We start from the raw sequence: 14,827 nt of genomic DNA, 5'->3' as shown, positions 1-14,827 counted from the left end.
TTAAAGTTAGGAGATTTTAGATGCTAGAGATAGTTTGTTTTGAATGTTTAAGATTGATTTATGATAAAGACTGAATTTTTACCATGCTGTTTGGTTTTGATTTAGCGCGGAGTTTATGAAACTGAAAGAGACTTTTGAACCTTGTGGTCTTAAATTAATATTTTTGTTGGTTGATGATTAGTTTATTTGGGGGGGAAAATGGAGTTAGGAGGTACACACTGTCCTCCGAGACCTCATTTTGTGGGATTAGACGGGGTATTTTGTTATTGACTTGTCCAAAAGAATTGGAGTTAGGAGGTTTAAGATGCCGGAGATAATTTGTATTTCAATGTATAAGGTTGATTTTCTTATAAAGATTGTGTTTTAAGTATTTACTTTTCCAGGAAAAAAAGAATGAAATCTTTAGTATTTGGTTCTAATCTTTTGTTGTTGAGTGTTTTTAATGAGGAATCAGAGGAGGAGACTGTAAATGCACATACTAAAATGCCTCTTTGTTTCCTCAAGCTTTTTTATGGACAAGACCAGTTTACCGTTAAATTACCAGTGTTAGTATAGATATAAATAAATTAGTTAAATTGGAATGCACACGGTAGTGATGTGAAATGGGCTTAAATGAAGAAGTGGGGATTCATATAGCCAATCCCGACTTGTTTGGGACTGAGGCATAGTGGTTGTTGTTAGAATGTTCACAGCGAAACGTATCTGGAGTTGGGGATGTATTCCAGTAGATTGTCAGTTCTAAGAAAGTTAGTGTGTTGTTGACATTTTCTCAGGTTTATTGAAATGGCAATGCTGCTCTTCTAAATGAATATCATTTCTTGTTGTTGGGTTCTTGTACTAGTCATTCTTCTGTATTTCTTTGAGCTAATAATTATTTTGTCGTGTTATGAATCCACCTTGCTGATTCATGAATGGCATTTTGATTGATGTGGTACAGAACATTCATCGCTGAAGACCAGAGATTTGGAGTGGTACTTTTTCAGCCCTGTGGATAAGAAGTACTGTAATGGATCTCGACTTAACCGAGCGACTGGCCAAGGCTACTGGAAAGCTACTGGGAAGGATCGTTATGTTCGCCATAAGTCTCAGGCCATTGGAATGAAGAAAACACTTGTTTTCCATAGTGGTCGAGCTCCTGATGGCAAGAGAACAAATTGGGTAATGCATGAGTACAGGCTTGCAGACGAAGAGTTGGAGAAGGCTGGAGTTGTGCAGGTGCGAACTAGCGTTTTTTAAAAAAATTTCTACCTTCATATTAGAGTTTCAAATCTTGAAGGTTCCCTTTTTTTTTTGGTTTGCGAGGATGTAGGATTGCTTTGTTCTTTGTAGAATCTTCCAAAAAAGCGCTTTGGGACCACCAACTGGTGACAGATATGCACCATTTATCGAGGAGGAATGGGATGATGATTCAGCCGTGCTTCCTGGAGGAGACATGGTGGATGATGTGGTGAATGGTGTTGAAGCACGAGTTGAGAGCAACGACCTTGACCAGGTTTCAGTTCTGCTGTTGCTATTTTGTCGTTGCGCTTCTTTTCTTAACTGCAAACTTTTTGCCATTTTGTCGTTGCACCTCTTTCCGTCATTGCAAATTTTTTGCTATTTTGTCATTGCTCTTCATTTCTTAATTGTAAATGTTTTGCTATTTTGTCGTCGCTCTCCATTTCTTAATTGCAAACCTTTTGCTATTTTGTTTTGCTCTTTTGACTCGTTGGCTTTCACCTTCTTGCTATTCTGTTAGTTGTAGATAATGAAAGTATGAATGTCAAAGTCGGTAGCTGTAGATTTAATGCTTGGAATTGCAAAATTTTGCTAGTTTTCCGTTTCTCTTCTTTCTCCTTGTATTTCTCTACTTCAGTAAGAATTATCACTGGAATTGTTTTGGTTAGCTAGTGTACGTAACGATTTAGCATCTGGTTCCACCTATGTCCCTCTCGATGCCATGTTCACCGTGATTTATCACTAGATTCCTGTTGAGAAACCACATCATTTTATTTGTTAGTTTATTTTGAACGTCAAGACATGTCATATATGTCTTTGCCAATAACTGCTTCATCCTCACAAATCATCACCTACTCCAAGATACAAAGTTCAAAACTCAGTTCATTGGGTGAGATTCTATATTTTGAAGTTTCGGCGAAGTGGATTGTAATTCAGCAAGAGGTATAGGTCTGTCTTTAGCACACATCAGAGAAAAAAAATATTTTCGTTAGTGATTGTTCTGCTATTCGTGGTCTTAGAAATAACTGTCAAGCTAACTTGCGATGAGCAAGAGCTCCTCAAGACTACTGATTCTTATATTTTGGATTTCAATCTTGTCGAATTCTCACCTGGAATATGGAATGTATCTACGCTTGAGCAATATATTTGATCATTGTATAGTGCTTTCATAATATTTTACTTTGTTGGTATGGACAGTTCGCCTTCTGTTGCGATTCTTTTTGCAAGTTAAAAGAAGTTTATGTATTTATCTGTCCCGTAGAGTTTTGTGCATTTTTTGTTACTGTTTTTGGTATATCTGTTGTTTCTTGTACTTCCGTTACTTCTTACTTGGGACTGCTTTGGATTGTGGTTCTTTGAACTGGAAACAGCCTCTCTACCTCTGAGGTAGGGTAAGGTCGGTGCAGACTCTACCCTCCCTCGAGTCCCGACCCCACTCTATGATACTGTACTGTGTATATTGTTGTTGTCGTATAGTTTTGTGCATTTCTTTATTCGATAAAACCTGGGGTGCGCTTAACTTTTCCGATATGAGATTTACTTTGCTCGCCGCTGACTCTCGAGTTTCTTTTGAAAACAGGATGCTCTGCCCAAGACTGCTCGCCATAGTGAAAATCTTACCGAACCCCGAGGTCTTCCTTTTGTTTGCAAGAGGGAGAGATCAGAAGAACCTGAACTTCTCTCTTTAAGCCAAAGTAAGAGATCCCAGCACGATGTTCCGAGCTCTAGCCGTGCAAACGGTTCTGAAGATTCAACTTTTACTAGCCAGGATCCAGTAAATAAGACTACGACGGATCCAGTAAATATGATGACGACAAAAGATTGCCCCCTTGCTCTCTTAGGATTCCCCTTGTTAGAGCCCTTTGAACCTAAGGAAAGCCAACCTTGTAATCCCCTTACTTTCGACTCCTCCAATCTTGATAAATCCGTGCCTCCGGGATACTTGAAGTTTATTAGCAATTTAGAGAATGGAATCCTAAACGTCTCCATGGAGAGGGAGACGCTGAAGATTGAAGTGATGAGAGCTCAAGCCATGATCAACGTTCTTCAATCACGTATCGATCTTTTGACTAAAGAGAACGAAGACATGAGAAGACTTGTCCGAGGTGGTGGTTAACTAGTCGATAGCAGCATTTCGACGCCGTTTTTAGTTTTATATTATCTTCAGAAAGAGCAAGATAGTAAAGAGATGTCTACTACGTGACATTTCTGTAGTTCTTGCTGTAACCTGAACCAGATGTACTCTTAGGTATCTGCAAATCTCTCTTTTCTGTTGCATTGGTTTTAAATTTTAGTGAAACTTAAACATCTTGCTTTTCAATCTTTGGCTCAAATCTATTTTCGCGTAATTGGTAAAGTCGACATCGTGTGATCAGGAGATCGGACTTAAGCCGTGGAAATAGCCTCTTGCAAAAATGCAGAGTAAGGTTGTGTACGATAGACCTTTACGATCCGACTCTTTCTCTGAATCGTGCTATCGTGCATACAGCAGGAGCTTTAGTACATCAGACAGACTAGACAGACTGTTCATCTGAATTGATGAAAAGTTTGAAGTCTGGCTTCTGATCTGAATGATATTATTGTTTGATTGCAGTTGTGTTAGAGATTACGTTGTTTGGAGTCTTCAAAAATATTGATAGGTTTATGTCGGATTTTTCAAAAGTTGTGCGTAATTTGAAGGATGCTGGTGTTGGTGTCGCAACCCTTTTGAAGAGTCTGAGCGACATAGTTCACTCTGCACCTCAACGATTTCATTGTATACTTGCTTTACTCGTTATTTATTTTGTAGGTGTAAGGTTTAACTAATTCGGATTTACACCGGTCTAAGACCTCAATCCGAAGTGTTGATTTCGAGTTCTCATTTTCCAAAGTGTTTCCGAAGTGTTGAAGGGGAGCCTTGGAGTAACTGGTAAAGTTGTTGTCATGTGACCAGGAGGTCACGGGTTCAAGCTTTGGAAACAGCTTCTGACAGAAATGCAAGATAAGGCTGCATACGATACACTCTTGTGGTGGGGTCCTTCTTCGAACACCGCGCATAGCGGTAGCTTTAGTGCACCGGGCTGCGGACACCACGCATAGCGCTAGCTTTAGTGCATCGGACTGTCCTTTATTTCCCAAAGTGTCTAGGGTTGAATTTTGTTCTCGATAAATAAATTCTAACCTTTAGCTATAAGGTCAAACTCATGATCAATCGAACATGTTCACTGTCTTAAAATATTCTGGGGCCTTCTCCGGACACCTTGCATAGCGGTAGCTTTAGTGCATCGAACTGCCCTTTATTTCCCAAAGTGTCTGGGATTGAATTTTGTCCCCTATAAATAAATTCCAACCTTTATCTATAAGGTCGAACTCATGATCAATCGAACATGTTCACTGAACGTCTGTCTTATGAAAAAAAAAACTATAACTTATGTCCGATTAGTAACAACCCTATGTTCTAACTTTTGTCTATAATACATAACTTCTGGTCAATTGATCACTCTCAAGGAAAAAACAACAAGACCAATTCTTTTGAATGGACGTTACACGATGTGAATTCAAATTCATCGAGTAAAAATCCTTAATAGCGAACACTTCCATTAAAAATGAGTCCACTACAACGGTTATTCAAATTAATCGAGCTTCAATATGGCTACGGCTTCAATATGGCTACGGAATCCCCCTCCAAAAAAAATAATAATGTTTTGAAAAATAACATATTTACATAAATTTCTACCTTCAAAAATTAATTACAAAAAAACTCAACTAATTATGTATCAGAGGGCTAATTATTTATTTTAACAGACCTAAAGTCGGCAAAAAGATATTGGGAGCTAATCATGTATTTTTACAAGGAAAGTGTATCTTCATTGAATATATTATGTATCTCGACAGACCAAAAATTGAAAAACACATAGCGGGAACTAATTATGTATCTTTATAATGAAAAAATGTATCTTCGATGGATATATCGGGAGCTAATTATACATCTTTACAAAGAAAAAAATGTATCTCGTTGGATGTATCTGAAGTTAATTATATATTTCAGCAGATTCAAAACTGAAATTTTTATTAATTACGTAAAATATCAAAAAAAATTATAATTAAGCTCTAAAATGTCGGAATTTATGTTGTTTGCACGTATCTATAATCTATATCTATATCTATAATCTATATCTATAATATATTACAAGTGTAAAAGACCTTAGAAAAGTGATTTGAACTTTTTACCTTTCATTAAAATACTCTCCTTTAGAGAAAATCGTCTTTTTACTATTTTTTAAATTACATTATATATAAATATTAATAATATATATTTTTGAAAAAATAAATAATTACCATTATTAAAAGAGTTCTAATTATGATAGTACCTTATATTTGGCGAAGAATTACTGTCATAAAGTAAAGGATATGCGTGGAAAAAACACACAAAGTTGAAAAAAATACTCTACTTGGAATTTCTCATTGAAAAGTAATTTTTCTACATGGATTTTAAAAGATAAAAATTTTAGATCAAATGGTAAATTTGATGATAGTTATATTTACTAATAATTTATATTTTTGGAAAAAATATAAACTACGTGTATGATTTTTTAGTTAAAGTAAATTTTTTTTTCTTATTTTAATAGGGATGTGTGATAGTAGTATAATTTATTTAGGTATATAATTCTTTTAGTATTTTTAGTATTTATACATAAAAACTAATAATTTATATTTTTAGAAAAATTATAAATTACGTGTACTGTTTTTTATTTAAGGTAAATCAATTTTCTTTTCTTATTTTAATAGGGATATGTGATAGTAGTATAATTTATTTAGGTATAAAATTTCTTTAGTATTTTTAGTAAAGGTAAATCATTTTTCCTTTCTACTTTTACTATAATTTCTTATTTTGTTTTTCATTCAAGTCGTGCTTTAGGGTTAAAATTTCCTCTTAGGCAAAAATTATTTTTAGTGGAGATTGGAGTTTTGTGATCATTATCATATTATTTTATTTTAATTTAATTTACAGGTAGTCGATGAATGTCGATCGACTTTGAAGAATTTTTTTAGGTAAAGGTTTGACTTAACTGTATTGTTTTAATATCTCTATTAGTGTATTATTTTGTGGTAGTTTATAGGTTGTAAATGATAATTTACAGATCGTAGATGAACATTGATCAACTTTGAGGAATTTTTGTGTTTAAAGGCTAGGTTTAATTGTATTATTTTGATATCTTTTTTATCGTATTATTTTTTTTTAGTTTTCAGGTGGTAGATAAATATCGACTGGCTTTGAAAATTTTTTTTAGGTAAAGATTAAATTTAATTGTACTATTTTGATATCTCCGATTTGAATTTTTTTTTTGTATAAAGGTTAGGTTTAGATGTATTATTTTGATATGTCTATTATCATGTTATTTTATTGTAGTTTATAGGTGATAGATAAATGTCTGTCGATTTTGAGAAAATTTTTATGTAAAGGCTATATTTAATTATATTGTTGTATATCTCTATTATTATATTATTTTATTATAATTTACAGGTGGTAGATGAAAGTCAATCGACTTTGACATTTTTTTTTGTAGAGGTTAGGTTTAATTAAATAAATTCTCTATCTTTACATATTAAAAATATATTAAATTTAATTATTATATACATCTTTGTCAATTTAAATAAATATCTTATTTAGTGTAATATTTAAATTTATTCATTAAAAATGAGATATACGCGCAAAAAGCGTACACCTTTTAGGTGTAGTCTTCCAAAACGTGTCAAAAGCTTCAACTATATAATAAAAAATAAATAAAGTCATATAAAATTATACTTTACCAAACTTCTTCTCATTGTTTTCCAATTTCAGCACCTCTTCATCTTCTCAATTTTCATCATAAATATTTTTGTTTTCTGTTGTTCTTGGACTATTATACTGAACCATTCTTGATTACTTTTTTTTTTTTTTACCAAAAAATTGATTCAAGATTGTTCATTGATTGATGGAACCAAAAGGGTTAAGGAAGTTGATGGCACCAGGTTTCAGATTTCATCCAACAGATGAAGAATTGGTTAGTTATTATTTGAAGAGAAAGGTTTGTGGGAAGCCATTGAGATTTGATGCTATTTCTGAGATTGATATTTACAAAGTTGAACCATGGGATCTTCCTGGTATGGACCCCACCCCTTTTTTTTGTATCTAGAATGTTCTTTTTTGACTTTTGGGTATGACCCTTTCTTGATTTGTTGTAGAATATTGGTTTTTTGTTTTGGTTGTTGATGATTTTTGCTGTAAAGTTTTGATCTTGATGTGATTGTATTTTTGGTGAGCTGGGATTGATTTGTCAGATCTGTGGAAAGTGTGGAGGACGCGGATTAGGATAGAGGGTTAGTAGGTAGGAGTAGGTTCGTAATAGTAGGGAGGAGTGTATTTTTTTTAATCTGTGTCTGTATTATCTTGTAGTTGGTGTTTTTGATAGGTGTGGAGGAAGTGGATTAGGGTAGAGGGTTAGTTGGTAGGAGTACGTTCATAATAGTAGTAGTAGGGAAGAGTGTTTTTTTTTAATCTGTGTCTGTGGTTTCTTGTAGTCTCTTGTTCGTGGTGTTTTTGATAGGTGTGGAGGAAGCGGATTAGGGTAGAGGGTTAGTAGGTAGGAGTACGTCCGTTATAGTAGGGAAGAGTGTTTTTTTTGTATTTGTGTGTGTAGTTTCTTGTAGTCTCTTGTTCGTGGTGTTTTTGATGATGTTTGTGATTTCGAATAGCTAGTTTATAGTATTACCTTGTGGGTGTTGTTTCCTGTATTATCTAGTGGTGTGATATCCCTTTTTGTTGTTTGCTTTTATGTTTTTTTGTTTGTTATACTGTCATTTGTCCTCTGAGCTGAAGGTCTATCGGAAACAACCGCTCTTCTTCATTGAGGTAGTGGTATGGAATGTGTACACTTTACCCCTGACCCCACTTTGTTGGAATACACCGGGTATGTTGTTGTTATATCTTTGGAATTGATTATAGTGAATTTATTTGGTGTGTATCTTTGATAATTGTGAGCTTTGTTTGAGTATTGTTCAGCTGGTTTAAAGTCTGAGGAGGGTTGTAGTAGGTTGATATTCATAATAAAAGATAATAGATTTGTGAGACCCTAGATAGGAAGGTGCAAAGGGAGCGGATTAGGGTAGAGGGTTAGTGGGTAGGACTCCTACCGTAGGAGTGTGTCCTGGCTAGTAGGAAGGCGTGCTTAGTTTGCTTCTATGCATGTAGTCGTAGTGTTATGCGTTTGTCTTGTAGTTCCTTGTTCGTGGTGTTTTGGTGATGTTTGGGATTTCCAGATAGACTGTAATCTGTATATCGCATTCCTCTATGGGTGTCCTGTTTCTTTTATTTGCTATTGGTGTGGTATCCCTTTTTGTTTGTTGCTTTTATGTTTTTCTTATACTGTTATTTTTCCTGAGCCGGGGGTCTATCGGAAACTGTCTCTCTACTTCGTCCGAGGTAGTGGTATGGACTGCGTACATCGTACCCTCCCCTGACCCCACTTTGTGGGAATACACTGGGTATCTTTGGTATGTTGTTGTAGATTTTTGAAACCCTTAATGGGGAGAAGGGGAGCTTTGGCATAACTGGTGAAGTTGTTGTTGTGTGACCTCCAGAGTTTGAGCTGTAAAAATAGCCTCTTGCAGAAATGCAAGGTAAGGCTGTGTACAACGGACTCTTGTGCTCCGGTCCTTTCCCGGTGCAACTGACCTAACACCTATAAGTACTGTTATAGCTGGTTTATATCTCAAGAGATTTTGTGGTTCTGCTTGTTGCTATTGTTGTCTTTTTCATCTGTTTTTGAGCTGAGGGTGTATTGGAAACAGCCTCTCTACCTTCTCAAGGTAGGTGTAAGGTCTGCGTACAGACTATCCTCCTCAGACCACACATGTGGGATGGATTACACTGGATTTGTTGTTGTTGAAATTCATAGTAAAAAGATAATAAAAAGAAACAACATCAACATGCCCCGTGCCTCTTTTGTCTTCTTTCTAGAATGGTCTTTTTTGACTCTTGGATATGACTCTTGATAATTGTGTGAGCTTTATTTGAGTATTGTATATCTGGTTTTAAGTTTGAGGAGGTTTGGGATAGTTTCTCGCTGTTGCTACTGTTGTCTTTTTCGTCTGTTTTTCAGCTGATGGTGTTTTGAAGCTGCCTCTCTATGTAAGGTCTGTGTACACATTATCCGCCGCAGACCCCCCCCACCTGTGGGAGTACACTGGGTTTGTTGGTGGTGATGAGGTTTTCGGTAGATTTTGCTTGTTGCTACTGCTGTCTTTTTCATCTGTTTTTTAGCTGAGGGTCTACTGTTAATTGATGAATAATTGCTGTAAAGTTTGGTCTTTATGTGTTTTTGGGGTGAAGTGGGATTAGTTTGTTAAATCAATGGAACCATATGTGTTTATAATCGTCTCTCTACCTCGACAAGGTAGGGGTAAGGTCTGGTTACGCTCTACCCTCCACAGGCCCCACAAGTGGGATTAGACTGGGTATGTTGTTGTTTATAATTGTGTGAGCTTTGTTTGAGTATTATATAGCTGGTTTTAAGTCTGAGGAGGTTTGTGGTAGGTTGACATCATAGTCAAAAGATAACAAAATTTTGATACCCCGAAAGAGAACGGATACAACAACATCAACATGCTCGGTGTAATCCCATAGTAGGGTCTTTTTCATTGTTTTTGAGATAGAGTGTCTATCGGAAACAGAAGGTAGGTGTAAGGTCCGTGTACACACTACTCTCCCCATACTCTACATGTGGGATTACACGGTTTCTTGTAGGTTGACATTCATAGTAAAAAAGAGAATAAATTTTGTGACCCCGAATAGAAAACGACGACTACAACAGCAACATCAGCATGTCCAGTATAATCTAGCGAGTGTGATCGGGGGAGTGTAGGATAGGATGTATGCAGAACTTAACCCCCCTACCTTTTGGGTAGAGAGGCTGTTTATCAGTAGACCCTCAGCTCAAAGGAAGTAAATAAAGCAGGATTAAGGGAGATAAAGGATATGGAGGATTTGTATAGGCAAAGTCAACTAATTTGGGACTGAGATGTAGTATTGGTTGATAAAATTTCCAACTTAATGAACAGGATATCTATTTGATTTTTTGGTAGTTTTTCTCTCTTGCCCTTTTTAAGTTAATAGCTTGAAAGCATATGGGTCTTCACTCAGTTTTACTTGTCAACTGATATAGAACTGCTAGTTCATAAGTTCGATAAGCATTTTTGAATTGTAGTGGGATCTGTTCCTTCAGGAAGATTGCCAATCAGTTCTGGCTCGTCTTTTTTGCTTTCGAGCAAAGTAGATTTTTCTTTTGTTTGGTTTTCAGATTTTTATGACTTGTTCTGCTTCGTACTCCAATCTTGTAATGTTCAATCGAAAGTTAGGAAATTGGCTTGTGGTTCAAGTTTTTGTTCAGAGTGTTTGTGTCGCGTGTATCCGTATAGTTTGTCAGCCGTACCTACATTTATGTGTCTATGTTGATTAATTATGTATGATGTGTACAATGTGAACAACACTCGAGGTGTGTCCTCATGGTCAATAAAGTGAGTTGAGAATTAATAAGTGGTTGTTTCCCATCTGACTAAGCCTGGTCCAGTAACTAGGGAACATGTAGCCCGCGGAATTAGTCGAGGTGCGCGCAAGCTAGTCCGGACACCATGGTTGTCAACAAAATGTGTACAGTGTGAACACGGATTATGACCTAACTACGATTGAGCATTATTATTTTATGTCTGTTAGAATTTACCCATTGGTTAAGTTGAGTATCTACAGTACATTATTATGTTTTATCTCTTTTTCTGTTTCCGGCACGTCTGATTATGTTATCCTTCAAGAATATGTTCACAACACTCATTTGTGATTTGGCATGTTAGACAATAGCTTTACCATCTTATTTTACTCTCTGCAGAGTTATAAATCGCAACCTGGTAGCCCATTTTGGATTTATTTATTAAAAATTAAAACATCTGATTATGCTTTTACTGAATTGGTGTTTATATAGTCACGAGTCCTAGAGCGAGCTTAGTATTTTAAGTTTTTTGATTGGTTAAGTTTATCATAATTTTATTCGTGTCTTAGGTATGTCGAGGCTGAAAACGAGAGATCTGGAATGGTACTTTTTCAGCGTGCTTGATAGGAAGCATGGTAATGGAGCAAAAACCAATCGGGCGACAGAACGAGGCTACTGGAAGACAACTGGAAAGGACAGGGCTGTCCATCATAAGTCTAAGGTTGTCGGTATGAAGAAGACTCTAGTTTTTCATAGTGGTCGGGCTCCAAAGGGTCAGAGGACTAATTGGGTCATGCACGAGTACAAACTAATTGATGAGGAGCTGGTTAAAGCTGGGATTGTTCAGGTGAGATTGTATGAACATGTGGTTGTTCAGGTGAGATTGTATGAACGTGTGGTTGTGCTTGCTCAATGCAATGGCTTTCTGTGTCTCTCAACGCCTCTTCTAAACCCGGTGCTGCAGGTTTCTCGGAATAGCAACAACAACAACCCCCCCCCCCCCCCCCCTTTTCCTCTTGAGCCGGATGATGCTGATTGTTTTTGCTATGTTATCTATTGACCTGTGGATTCTTGTCGTTAACTTATTTTCGTATCCTTTTTTTTGTTGGAAAGGATGCACTTGTGTTATGTAGAGTCTTCCAGAAGAGTGGTGCAGGGCCGAAGAATGGGGACAAGTACGGGGCACCTTATGTTGAGGAGGAATGGGAGGATGATGAGTTAGAAGTTGTTCCCAAGGAGGAGGCGGCTGAAGAAGTTGAATTTGGAGATGATATCTATCTAGACGGACATGACCTTGACCAGGTATATCCATTTCGTGACGTAGATTTTACTTTTCTCTATATGGTTTATACCTCGGTCATCTGAAAATCTTGTTAGCGCATGACATGTGTCTAACCACACATCACGTATTTTGCTCTTACCGCTTGATCAAAGCCCTGGGGCCAGTTATGAACCAAAGTTATCAAACTTATCCTTTAAGTTACGCTATTATGATGTTTTTGACACCAACGGGAGTAACAATGGAGTTTTCTCATCATCAATTCTACGTTGTCCGAGTTGATGAAGCTTTTTGATTCTATATCTTGAGTCATCCCATCTGTACCCGTTTCCTGTTTATATTTGGATAAATTTTGGATAGAGGTGATATGTATCTTCTCATTTTGTCGCATGTTTTCTTGCACCAGATTCTCGGGACCGACACACCTGTGGATGGTGCTCCACTTCCTTTGAACTGCTATTTCGAGGAAAATGCTAGCAACAGTGGGGAAACAAGTAACTCCTTTGAAGAAGCACAAAACTGGATTCAGCAACCGGACGAGCAGGAATCATTTGATCCTGCAATTCAACAGAATGCAAATGCAAATCCCGTCAAACATGAATTCATGAGTGAACCGAGCAATAGTGTGAACGCTGTTGATGCAGATTACTTGCTTGATGAACCAATTGTAACTGCAACTGAGAACCTTCAATTCAATGATGGAGCATTCCTGGAAGCTAGTGATCTTTCAAGACCCATTGAGGTTGATACGTCAAGTTTTGACATGCTTGAGGAGTACCTTACATTCTTTGATGCAGACGATGACTTCCGAAGTATGGATTTCAATCCAGCAATGATGATCGGAGGTGATGATCACGTCTCCGACTTAGCATCTCTGGAGGAGAAGGTAACATTACTTACTAACTCCACTCGTAATTGTTATCTCCTGGTCTTCTTGAATCTCAACTTATTACTTTCATGACAGAATATTGGCGAGGTAACTGACCAACCAATTCCACCCAGCGACGAGCCTGAGGATCAAAAGAACAGTGTTGCATCATCGTCGAAACTGGAACCATCTAAATTTGGATCAGGTAGTGATAATACGTTCTTTTTTGGACTTTGTACTGATAATAGTAACATTACATTGCATGTTACAATTAGGCGCAACGCGAATTTCAGCTAAACCAGCGATTCTGTTTCTTAGGATAACATTTTCTTTAACATATTCTTTCAACGTCGCAGATTGTAAGTATCCTTTCATGAAGAAGGCGAGCTGCATGTTGGGTGGTATTCCTGCTCCTCCTGCATTTGCTTCAGAGTTCCCTTCAAAAAATGCAGCTTTCCGCATGAATTCCTCCTCCGAAGCATCCAGTTCAATCCACGTCACTGGTTTGATTCAAATAACAAACATGACTATGAGTGGCAATGCAGCGGACGGCTTGTTGGGCAAGCATGGGAATTACAACGTTACGCTCTCTTTCAGCTTATCACAGCACGGTGATATCTCCGCTCCCTTGGAATCATTCGTTAGCGTTCTTCCTGGGAAGACAACTTCAACAATGTCCTGGTACTGGTTCTATTATCTGTTCCTTTGGGTCCTCATTCTTTCCACAAGCTTCAAAATCGGGACCTTAATTCGTGCCATGTACGGCTTCAGAAACATAGAGAGCTGAACCAAACCGCGCTCAAAACTAGTTTTGACTTTTGAAGTTCATGTCAGGTTATCTCGATCTCGACTGAAAGTGAACATTATTATATATGATGATGCACCTATATCAGGATTTCTTTTTTAGTGTTTAGACATTAAAGTGAGATGATGCAGTTTCTGACTGTTGACATAAAGATATGCTATCTCCTGAACAAATTTTAAACTCAATGGTGTATCACAGTGCAGCTGGGAAAGCTGCAAAACTCATTTCACTTGCATACTGTCGTTGTCGTTGTTGTTATCGCTGTCGTATTTTATTTCCATACTTGGATTTGATCTGTTGAAGGGGAGCCTGGGAGAACTGGTAAAGTTGTTGCCATGTGACCAGGAAGTCACGGGTTCAAGCCTTGGAAATAGCCTCTAGCAGAAATGCAAGGTAAGGCTCCGTACGACACACCCTTGTGGTGGGGCTCTTCTCTGAACCCTGCGTATAGCGGGAGCTTTAGTGCATCGGGCTCTCCTTTTACTTGGATTTGATATGTTGAAGGGGGAGCCTTGGAGAACTGGTAAAGTTGTTACCATGTGACCAGGAGGTCACAGGTTCAAGCCTTGGAAATAGCCTCTAGCAGAAATGCGAGGTAAGATTGCATACGATATACTCTTATGGTAGAGCCCTTCTCCAGACTTTGTATATAGCGGGAGCTTTAGTCCATCGAGCTGTCTTTTTACTTGGATTTGATATGCTATACTTGAGCTAACACATCCATTAAACTATGTGGATATCAAATCCAAATTTACTACTATTAAACTAAAATGACTTGCTTTACCTAATTTTTTTAAGTGCAATGAATGATAGACAATTTAAAGTCCAAATTGAGCACTAAGAAAGTTGACTTAGAGTTTCCAATTTTGACCTTCTTAGCACTTATATAATCACCTATTTGTTGAACATTAATCGTGATGGATTTTGCAATATTGCTAATGACTTACAATAATAATATGTGATTTATCAAGTCAAAAGCACAAAGAAAAAATAAGAAAAGAATGTGTGAAAATAAGATGAAGAGCAATAGCAAGTGACAACTTAGGATAATTGAAAAGGAATTTACTTTCAATCACACATTTAAATTTCAAGTGTGCCATATAATTTCTTTTAAAATCTTCTTACATGAAGTTTTATTTAGAGTAAAGCATTCGGCT

At 37.0% G+C, this 14,827-nt stretch overlaps 2 protein-coding genes across 2 annotated transcripts; both read left to right on the top strand.

Annotated features, from left to right (window-relative positions):
• The first annotated feature begins 923 nt into the window (after nt 1–923).
• LOC107871398 (NAC domain containing protein 52) lies at nt 924–3,538 on the top strand. Its single transcript, XM_047412853.1, has 3 exons — nt 924–1,215; nt 1,310–1,492; nt 2,798–3,538. Exons 1-3 carry the CDS (start codon nt 1,099–1,101, stop codon nt 3,332–3,334), a joined length of 837 nt encoding a protein of 278 aa, XP_047268809.1. The 5' UTR covers nt 924–1,098; the 3' UTR covers nt 3,335–3,538.
• Nucleotides 3,539–7,138: 3,600 nt separating this feature from the next.
• Nucleotides 7,139–13,905, top strand: LOC107871397 (NAC domain-containing protein 78; the record flags this gene model as incomplete). The annotated part of the gene is given in 6 exon segments (XM_047412852.1): nt 7,139–7,341; nt 11,288–11,595; nt 11,832–12,020; nt 12,404–12,883; nt 12,962–13,070; nt 13,222–13,905. Coding segments are annotated over 6 exon segments (1,686 nt in total). The 3' UTR covers nt 13,653–13,905.
• Nucleotides 13,906–14,827: the final 922 nt, after the last annotated feature.

This window comes from Capsicum annuum, chromosome 5 (assembly GCF_002878395.1).
Source record: "Capsicum annuum cultivar UCD-10X-F1 chromosome 5, UCD10Xv1.1, whole genome shotgun sequence".
NCBI classification, from domain to species: Eukaryota; Viridiplantae; Streptophyta; class Magnoliopsida; order Solanales; family Solanaceae; genus Capsicum; species Capsicum annuum.
The sequence above is the reverse complement of the archived record's forward strand: the minus strand, read 5'-3'. Positions and strand labels throughout refer to the sequence as shown.